Source organism: Hordeum vulgare, chromosome 5H, assembly GCF_904849725.1.
Source record: "Hordeum vulgare subsp. vulgare chromosome 5H, MorexV3_pseudomolecules_assembly, whole genome shotgun sequence".
Taxonomy (NCBI): domain Eukaryota; kingdom Viridiplantae; phylum Streptophyta; class Magnoliopsida; order Poales; family Poaceae; genus Hordeum; species Hordeum vulgare.
The window spans coordinates 88,822,736-88,833,968 of NC_058522.1; the positions used below are offsets into that span (position 1 = coordinate 88,822,736).

General features: G+C 42.7%; 1 protein-coding gene across 1 annotated transcript; it reads left to right on the top strand.

The window, feature by feature from the left end:
- The first annotated feature begins 8,897 nt into the window (after positions 1-8,897).
- LOC123397271 lies at positions 8,898-9,655 on the top strand. The gene has a single exon (XM_045091885.1). The coding sequence runs from the start codon at positions 9,186-9,188 to the stop codon at positions 9,420-9,422; it is 237 nt and encodes a 78-aa protein (XP_044947820.1). The 5' UTR covers positions 8,898-9,185; the 3' UTR covers positions 9,423-9,655.
- The last annotated feature ends 1,578 nt before the right edge of the window (positions 9,656-11,233 follow it).

An 11,233-nucleotide genomic window follows, 5' to 3' on the forward strand; every position in this document is an offset into this window, starting at 1 on the left:
TCCAGTTTCTATTGGCCTACTCTCTTCAAGGATGCACGTAAGTTTGTCTTGTCTTGTGATGAATGCCAAAGAATAGGTAATATCAGTAAACGTCAGGAAATGTCTATGAATTATTCACTTGTCATTGAACCATTTGATGTTTGGGGTTTTGATTATATGGGACCTTTTCCGAAGTGCAACGGGTACACTCATATTCTAGTTGCTGTTGATTACGTTACTAAGTTGGTAGAAGCTATCCCAACTAGTACTGCTGATCATAACACCTCCATTAGGATGCTTAAAGAAGTTATTTTCCCTAGATTTGGAGTCCCCGAATATTTGATGACTGATGGTGGTTCACATTTTATTCATGGTGCTTTCCGTAAAACGCTTGCTAAGTATGATGTCAACCATAGAATTGCATCTCCTAATCACCCTCAGTCCAGCGGTCAAGTAGAGTTAAGTAATAGAGAGATTAAACTAATTCTGCAAAAGCATGTTAATAGGTCTAGAAAGAATTGGTCTAAGAAGCTTGATGATGCACTGTGGCCTTATAGAACTGCTTATAAGAATCCCATGGGCATCTCTCCGTACAAAATGGTTTACGGTAAAGCATGTCATTTACCTCTTGAGCTAGAGCATAAGGCTTATTGGGCAATCAAAGAGCTCAACTTTTATTTCAAACTTGCTCGTGAGAAGAGGTTATTTGATATTAGCTCACTTGATGAATGGAGAACTCAGGCATATGAAAATGCCAAGTTGTTTAAAGAAAAGGTTAAGAGGTGGCATGATAAAAGGATACAAAAACGTGAGTTCAATGTAGGTGATTATGTCTTTCTATACAATTCTCATTTAAGATTTTTTGCAGGCAAGCTTCTCTCTAAATGGGAAGGTCCTTACATTGTCGAAGAAGTTAATCGTTCCGGTGGCATAAAAATCAACAACGCTGAAGGTAATTTTTCGAGAGTTGTAAATGGGCAAAGAATCAAGCATTATATCTCACGTACTCCCATAAATGTTGAAAGCAATATTATTAATACCATAACTCCAGAAGAGTACATAAGGGATATCTATCAGCCTGTTTCAGACTCAAAAAAGGAAGAGGTATGTGATGCGGTAAGTAAACCGACTCCAAAACTTTTCCAATAGCAATTTTTCTCTATTTTGGAATTTTAGAAAAATAGAAAAATTTATAGTAGTCCTGAAAGCGCACGAGGAGGCGACGAGCCAGCCAGGCGCGCCCTACCCCCTGTGCCCGCCTGGGGGCTTGTGAGCACCTCGTGTGTCTCCCGGACTCCATTTTCTGGTGGAATACTCCTTTCGGTCGGTAAAAATTCATTATATATTCTCCCGAAAGGTCTGACCCTCGTATCACGCAAATATCCTATGTTTTCATTTCGAGCCTGTTTCTGCCGCAGATTTAGGGCAAGGATGTCGTCTCAGGAATCTGTCGGGGAGAACGATTTCCCTCAAGTCTATGAATAAGTAAATGCTGATCTCAAAAGAGTGGAAGTCACGGAGGCTAAGGAAGAACTGCTGGAAAAAACCAAGGGCAAAACTAAGGAGGAGAATCCGGCGTTGGACGAAGGGCAATCTGTGCTCAACAAGGAAGAAGCTAAGGAAGAGGATTTCCTCCGATCCTACGTCCACCTACTATCTCCATCCTTGATCGAATTCTTGAGGTTTTGTGAAATAACTCGTGTTCGCAATACTTATCTCGCGCGTGAAGTTATTTTGCTGGAGAAACGCATCACAGAGCTCCAAAGTATAAATCGAAGATTGATGGCCCTCTTGGAACTAAAAGACAGGATTGCTTCAACACCATCACCTCTGAAGGAAGACAATTAAACACGGGTATGGGCACTCCCCTTGGCTTGTGCCAAGCTTGGGGGAGATGCCCCGGTATCATATCATCATCACATATTTTGCCTTTACCTTTTTCTTAGTTCGATCCTTTTTGGTTTTATCTTTCTCTAGTAGAATAAAGTTCTTAGTATGATCTAGGCTTGAGTTTTACTTTGTGTTTCCCCCAGTGTAATCGAGTTCGTGAGTTATAATGAGTGTTTTAGTTAAGGGCCTTGCTTCATGCCATGATATAAAGAAAAGAATAATAAAAGAACAAAAGCATGAAAGATCATGTAATGATCTTATGGGAAGTGATGGCTTCACATATAAAAAGAATGTTTATTGAAACTTGTTGTGGGTGGACAAACGTAGACCTTGGTCATTGTTGCAATTAATAGGAAGTAATAAAGAAAGAGAGGTTCCCATGTAAATATATCATCTTTGACACGGTCTATGATTGTGAACACTCATTAAACTATTACATGCTAAGAGGTAGATGGTGGACAAGGAAGACAACATAATGAATTGTGTTTGCTTGGTTCTGAACAATGTTATATGACTAGAGATCCCTTAGCATGTGACGCTTGCTTCCACCTCATATCAGCCAAAACTCCCGCACTAAGTAGAGATACTACTTGTGCATCCATAAACCCTCAACCCAGTTTTGCCATGAGAGTCCACCATACCTACCTATGCATTGAATAAGATACCTCAAGTAAGTTGTCATTGGTGCAAGCAATAAAAATTGCTCCCTAAATATGTATGATCTATTAGTGTGTGGAAAATAAGCTTTGTACGAACCTGTGATGAGGAAGACATAAAAGTGACAGACTACATAATAAAGTTCTTTATCACAGGAGGCAATATAAAGTGACGTTCCTTCACACTAAGAGACCACACATCCAAACCTCAAAAGCGCATGACAACCTCTGCTTCCCTCTGCGAAGGGCCTATCTTGTACCTCTAATTTTTATCTTTAAAAGAGTCCTGGTGATCGATACCAATTCCTTATTTCGCCATTATCTTGGCTAGCGTCATGTGCTAGGGAAACATCTATATTCATATGTCAACTTGGAAGTAAGTCTTCATGAATTATTATTGATGACTTCACCCTTGAGGTAAATAGTTGGGAGGCGAAACTATAAGCCCCAATCTTTCTCTGTGTCCAACTGAAACTTTGATCTCATGTGTACCGCGTGAGTTTTAGCAAGTGTAGAAGATTAAAAGATGATTGAGTATGTGGATTTGCTTTACAAGCTCTTATTTGACTCTTTCCGATGTTATGATAAATTGCAATTGCTTCAATGACTAAAGACTATTGGTTGTTAATTCTCAATAAGGTTCTTGATCCATACTTTACATTGTGAAGGAATTGTCACTTTAGCACAAGAGATTATATGAAGATATCGTTGTTCTAAATATGAGTTTTAGCATGTCCGTATTTTGTTTTATCGACACCTCTATCTCTAAACATGTGGGCATATTTATTGATCTTGATTTCCGCTTGAGGACAAGCGAGGTCTAAGCTTGGGGAGTTGATACGTCCATTTTGTATCATGCTTTTATGTTGATATTTATCGCATTATGGGCTATTATTACACATTTTTGTACAATACTTATGCCTTTTCTCTCTTATTTTATAAGGTTTACATGAAGAGGGAGAATGCCGGCAGCTGGAATTCTGGGCTGGAAAAGGAGCAAGTTTTAGATACCTATTCTGCACAACTGCAAAAGCCATGAAAATCAACAAGGAATTATTTTGGAATATATAACAAATACTGAGCGGAAGAAGTACTCGAGGGGAGCCACCAGGAGGTCACAAGCCTGCCAGGCGCGGCCTACCCCCTAGGCGCGCCTGGGTGGCTTGTGGCCCCCCTGCTACCCCTCCGGCTCCCATCTTATTCTATAAGGAGGGTTTCATCCTAGAAAATATTAAGAGAGAGCTTTCGGGAAGAATCGCCGCCGCCACGAGGCGGAACTTGAGCAGAACCAATCTAGAGCCCCGGCAAGGCCGTCCTGCCGGGGAAACTTCCCTCCCGGAGGGGGAAATCGTCGCCATCGTCATCACCAACACTCCTCTCACTGGATTCATCAGCACCATCTCATCTCCAAACCCTAGTTCATCTCTTGTACCCAATCTCCGTCTCGCGACTCCGATTGGTACTTGTAAGGTTGCTAGTAGTGTTAATTACTCTTTGTAGTTGATGCTAGTTGGATTACTCGGTGGAAGATCATATGTTCATATACTTAATGCTATTCAATACCTCTCTGATCATGAACATAATTATGCTTTGTGAGTAGTTACGTTTGTTCCTGAGGACATGGGATAAGTCTTGCTATAAGTAGTCATGTGCATTTGGTATTCGTTCGATATTTTGATGCGTTGTATGTTGTCTTTCCTCTAGTGGTGTTATGTGAACGTCGACTACATAACACTTCAGGATTATTTGGGCCTAGAGGAAGGCATTGGGAAGTACTTCCTCCGTTCCAAAATATAAGACCTTTTAGTGATCTCACTAGGAGACTACATACGGAGCAAAATGAGTGAATCTATACTCTAAAATATGTCTATGTACATCTGTATGTAGTTTATAGTGAAATCTCTAAAAGGTCTTATATTTAGGAACGGAGGGAGTAATAAGTAGATGATGGGTTGCTAGAGTGACAGAAGCTTAAACCCTAGTTTATGCATTGCTTCGTAAGGGGCTGATTTGGATCCAGTAGTTTAATGCTATGATTAGACTTTGTCTTAATTCTTGTTTCATAGTTGCGGATGCTTGCGAGAGGGGTTAATCATAAGTGGGATGTTTGTCCAAGTAAGGACAGCACCCAAGCACCGGTCCACCCACATATCAAACTATCAAAGTAGCAAACGTGAATCATATGAACATGATCTAGCTTGACAGAAATTCCCATGTGTCCTCGGGAGCGCTTTACCTCATATAAGAGTTCGTCCAGGCTTGTCCCTTGCTACAAAAGGGATTGGGCCATCTTGCTGCACCTTTGTTACTATTGTTACTTGCTACCCGCTACGAATTATCTTATCACCAAACTATCTGTTACCGATAATTTCAGTGCGTGCAGAGAATACCTTGCTGAAAACCACTTGTCAGTTCCTTCTCCTCCTCATTAGGTTCGACACTCTTACTTATTGAAAGGACTATGATAGATCCCCTACACTTGTGGGTCATCACTCGTTGCCTACCACGTGTTAAATATCAGCCTCCCACCATTGCCATGAAAACCCTCAACCTGTTCACTACCTAGCAAACCACTGATTGGCTATGTTACCGCTTGATTAACCATGTGTTAGCATTGTTAGTTGCAGGTGCAGTTGCTTCCTTGTGATCACATGGGTTCCTTGTTATATCACCCTATTAAATGCTATTTAAGTTAATGCACCTATACACTTGGTAAAAGGTGGAAGGCTTGGCTTTCTAGCCTGGTGTTTTGTTCCACCTTTGTCGCCTTAGTTTCGGCTACTGGTGTTATGTTCCATAAATGAGCGCTCATAACATGCTTGGGGTTGTTATGAGGACCCCCTAGATTCTCGTTTTGGGATAAAACTCGACTAGCAAGGCCCAACTTTGGTACTACATTTGCCTAATAACCTAATAAAAATGCATAGGGACCCGCCGACACCCGCAGAGTAATTAATCAACCCCCGGGCCAGTGTTCCTCATGAGTGTTGATCCAAACCGGGCGATGTCCAGCGTCCCCCGGTCACCCAGGGTTTAGCCAACCCGACGTCTTGCCCATCAGGTCGTGCCCTCAGAACGATATACGCGGCTCCTATCGGGATTGTCGGCACGTCGGGCGGCCTTGCTGGACTTGTTTTACCTTTATTGAGCGTCTTGTGTGAGGGATTCCGAGGATGCTTTGGGTTCTCTCGAGGTTGAGGTTTTCCAATAGGAACCCGAGGAGATCACGGGTTTTCCTAATCAAGGTCATTCCGTCGCAGCGTGTGGTAGTTTGTGATGGACTAGTTGGAGCACCCCTGCAGGGTTAAATATTTCACAAAACCGTGCCCGTAGTTATGTGGCAACGTGAAAAGTTTGTTTAACATACAGTTCTAGACAACCTGAAGTAAACTTAATTAAAATATGCCAACTGTGTGTGTAACCGTGACTGTCTCTCTCGTGAGTTCCTTTCTCCGACTGAGGACACATTGGGGTTATGTCTGACGTAAGTAGGTGTTCAGGATCATTCAATTGATCATTATGAGTTCACGTCTACTATGCGTAGATCTCCCCCCTCTTTTATTTTATCGTTTGTTTTTGTGTGTAGACGGGCCTGCTCTTCTTCATGATGCTTGTATGTATTGTACTGATGTGACTCTGATGTAGCTTGTGGTGAGTGTAAGCCAACTCCTTATACTCATCTTTTCAGTACATGTACTTGTAATGATATCCATTCTTGCGAAACGACGTGATGCGTTTCTATCCCTGTCGAGGTCCTTGCACCAAAATAAGGATAGGACTGCATCTTGGGCATTACACATGGCCACATCCATGTAAAGGGAATGAGCCATTCTCTCCCCGAGATCTCGTGTACTCCAGCCACAAGATCTACAATTAGTGCAATAGAACACAAGCAAGAGTAGGGCTTTACACCACACGGTGGCCCGAACTTGGGTAGCTCGGGCGTCTAGTTCTTGCGTGGTGAGAAGGAGTGGGCTCATCGTCGATCTTTCCGTGTTTACCGTTGTGTTGCAGGTTGCCAAACAAAGTCCCCAAGTATTTGAACCTTGTTCTTTGGAGAGGTCCGGGGACGCAGATCTTCAACTCCGACACTAACTTGCCTAGAATTTCATGTAGTTTCATAATATCTCGTTGCATCATGATTTGAAATGTCTGTGGTTGTTGTTTGCATGAATTTTGCAGTCATGTCATTTTATCTTGTGTTGGTCATAACTTTTAGGTTGTTGCCCGTTTTGTATGATCTATATATGCAAATTGCCTAGATTAACGTGTACAATAACATGGTGCACTTTATTTTTATGTTTAATAATTATAAAATATGGCTAGTTCAGATCTGGACTAAATTCTAAATTTCCAGTTGGGGTTGTTTCAGAAATACTATATGTTGTTTCCGACCCCATGTAAGATGTCTAGATATAGATAGGTTATTTATGCTTCACCTCTTGCCATGTTTAATAATATTTAAACATGTTAAGTAAATAATCAAAAGAGTGCACTAAATAATTCAAATGTGGAGTTTCGTCTGTATATTAAACTTCACTTAATGTGTAGTGTTTGATTGGTGTGCTTTACCATGCCTTGCATAATTAAATGGAATGCATCATACTTATTTATGCATCATGCCATGAATCTATTGTGGTGTTTACCGTGTAATTTGTTTATTTCTGGATTGCTTCTTCTGCATAGAGTTCCAAAAGCATTTCAAAGTGTGAGGATTCGTTCGACTACGCCCGTTTATCTACTTCACGGATTCGTTCTTCTTCCAAGCGGGATCTCAGGTAAGATGATCATTACCCTGAATACCACTACTATCATTGTCATGCTAGTTTTCTCGTTTCTATCGCTATGTTTCGCTCCATACCACTTGTTTGTCAAGCATCCCAAAATGCCATGACAAGTCTCTAACCCTTCACATCCTAGCAAGCCATTGTTTGGCTAAGTTACCGCTTGCTCATCCCCTTTTATAGTGTTGCTAGTTGCAGGTGAGGTTGTTCCATGTGATAACATGGATATTTTTGGGATATCACATTATTTTTGCTATTTAATTAATGCATCTATATACTTGGTGAAAGCTGGAAGGCTTGGCCTTTTGCTCGGTATTTTGTTTTACCTTTGCCGCCCTAGTTCCTTCTACCGATATTGTGTTTCATATCAAGCACTTCTAACATGCTCGGGGTTGTTATGAGGACCCCCTTGATAATTCATCTTTGATTAAAACTCTTTTGGCAATGCCTAACTTTGATTTTACCATTCTCCAATCTAATAAAGCTTGCATAGGGACTTTTCGGACCCCGTGAATAATTAATCAACAAACCGGGTCAATGTTTCTCATGAGTATTAGTCCAAACTAGAGCCACTTACGGGGCCATCCCGGGGGTAACTTGGGTGTTTAATCTGCCCACCATACGTAGTGTTTATCCGGTCGTGTCGTGAGAACGAGATACACGCGGCTCCTATCGAGACCGTCGACACGTCGAGCGACCTTGTTGGATTTGTTTTACCGTCGACGAAATATCTTGCTCACCGGGTTTTCAAGGACACTTCAGGCTATCTCAAGGTTGAGGTTTTCCACCACAACTTGTGGTTAGTTTATGATGGATGAGTTGGATTGCCCCTTGTAGGGTTAAATCTTTCGAAAAGCCATGACAACGTTTATGTGGCAACTTGAAAATTGTTTAACACCCAATTATGGCAAACTTCAAGTAAACTCAATTAAAATACACAAACCGTATGCGTAACCATGACCGTCTCTTTTTGTAAGATTTGACCAAGAAGAGAACATGGTGGGATTATTATTGACTCGAAAGTAGGTGTTCAGAATCACTTAGTGATCATTACTAGTTCTCGTCCGTTTATGTGTAGATACTCTTTCTATTCTTGTATTTGTAAGTTAAAGAGATATCAAATGCTTAGTGATTGCTGCAGCATCACCACTTAACCATACCTCACCTATTAAGCTTTACTAGTCTTGATATCCTTGAAAATGAAATTGTTGAGTCCCCATGGCTCACAGATTACTACAACAACAGATGTAGGAGATAATTTTATGCTTTAACGTGAGAGCAATGCTTGTTTGATTTAGAGTTCCTTTTGTTCAACGATCATATGATGGTTCCAAGCCGACAACCTGAGATGGTAAGATAGTCATTTTTATCGTTTGATTTCGTCCGACTACAGACCCTCCTTTTATATGTATTGATTGATATGAATAATTGAATTTGAGATTATCATTATTTAGCTTATGACGAATGTAAGTCAATTTCATATATTCATCTTCTTTTTACATGCATTTATAACTATATTTATTTTTCAAAACGATAAAATACGCTTTTATCTTTATCGATGCCCTCGAAGCAGGATGAGAATAATACCATATCTTAAACATTACAAATTGATATCACTGTGTGAAGTATCCAGCTCCCTTTCGACACCCCTTCTCTAAAAAGAATGGAAAAAAAGCCTACGGGGTGAAGGCTCACACGCGTCACCGCCGCAGTTGGAAAGATGCACACGTGTTACGTGGAACAATCTAGACGAACCAGTCGCGTGTATACTTAAGCATAACGTATCCCACAAAATCCTCAATTCACCTCGCTTTCACATCGCGATTGCGGCCAGCACACCATCCACCGCCACAGCCCGCGCCCGATCTACCATCCCATGGAGGAGCGTCAGGCGGACAAAATGCCGGCGAGCGCGCAGCATCACGACGAGCATCCGAAGCAGCAGGAGTCTCCCGACGAGGAGGTCTCCTCGCTGAGCCCCACGGTGGCGAGGCTGGTACGGGAGTCCGTCGCCTCCAAGCCGGCGGACGGCGGGAAGGCGGCCGCGGACGGCTCGTCAGACATCTTGGCCTTCGCGCGCTCCGTCGACCGGGTGGACTCCAGCCTCGAGTAGCTTTGCTAGTTTGTGCCGACTTGCTTGTACCGTAGGAGTAATAAAACGCTCGGCAGTTTATTTCCCTTGTTGCAAGTTTCAGTCTTTCAGAACACCGCGCTCATTCGCGTCCTGACTTTCCCTCCTCTTTTTCCTCACTGAGAAGCAACGGTCCTAATTACACGTTTTGGTCCGTGGGAAGATGCTTTACGTTGCTATCTAGTGATGGGACATCTGCGGTGAGTTTGGTCTAACTTCCTTTGTTATCAATGAACAAACGAAGGCTCAAGAAAGAGCCCGACTTTGAATTAACAAAACCATTATCCGGTAAGGATTACAATAAAAAATACAGCCACACCCTAACTAAAAAAAGAAACAACAAAAGATACACAGGCGTTGGAAAAAAGCTCACAATGCTCCTTCGAGGAGAAGGCAACAATGACGATGCAAGGCACGCCGTTGCAAAAATATAAGATTTAGAGGAGATGCAGCTCCTCGCCCGGCTCGAGGACGACGCACAAAGCCACAGGCTATAAGCAGTCGGAATGTGAGTAAAATGCATCATTGCCCGCTGAACTCGCTGGCTAGGACCAAAACGGTCCTTGAACTGAGGAAGTGTATCAACACTGTCCCAATATTTGTTAATATGGTCTCTATACGGTCCTTAAATTTGTTGTTTTCGTGGCTTATGGGACCCAGCAGAGAGCCGTTGCTCGCCATGGGTGTGCGATAAAAGTGGCAGCTCGCGCCCCCCGCGCTCGCAGCGGTGAGCAACGAATCAACCGAGCGGGGGACGGGGTCGGAGGCAGACACGCGCAGAGGTGGGCAGCGACCACAGTTGGTAGCTAGGAGCTGGGCGCGAGCGACTGAGAGGGCAGCGTCGAGATCCCCTTCATCTCCGGGCAGTGTAGGGCGCAGCGACGGCGGCGCGGATGCAAAGGCCGGAGCGCATCGAGATGTCGATATTCCTTTGTCCGTGGTGCTAGGCGCAGGTTGATCGGAGGGTTTCGAGCACACCGAAGAACCATAATCATCCGTTCTACGTGTGCAGCGAGAATGGGGTAAGAATCGGGGAAATTGCACCATTTTCGTGGTCGGGATCCTTAAGCAATACGGTTGATATGTTTAGCGTTCATGTAGGTGAAATGTTTCTTCCGTTGGGTCAATGCTCTGGCCATGACTCTGATGAGTGAACTACTAGAAGAGCACGAAGAATGCTTGTCCATCCTGTCAAGAACAGCAGTGCCCGCAGCACGACCTTCGGAAGAAGAGACGGAGGGCGGAGCACGCAATGGAGGTAGATATTGAGCTTAGGAGGCAGAACCAGAAGATTAGGAAGCTCGAAGATCTAGCACAAATACACATTTGCAATTACATTTGGTCATTTCTAGATATCATAATTGCAATGGGCGTAATATTGAAATGGTATGGAAAGGCATGAATTTTGGAGGAATTTGTAAGCTTGAAATTGTATGAAAAATGTTGAAAAAGGTGAGAAAAGAGAAATCCAGAAACTTAGATCAATGAAATGAAACTCTTTGCTCTTCCTTTGTGTAAAAAAAAGGTTTCACCGCGGACCAAATTCAGAGCCAAGAGCCAGTGTCGGCTGGGACTCGAACCCAACACCGCGTGGGTTTGTGGCGTTTTAGGTTGCGTTGTTAACTGGTAGGACAGATGGAAAGACTTTGACATGAAAAGGGAAGGAGTCTATACATAGTGAGCTCATGACTTGATTTAGGGTTTAAAACGCATGTTTGTACTGAATGTTTGCACACGCGAGAGAGTGGTTTTCCTTTATTTTGTAATTAATAGTTGGAAACGCGTGTTTGCAC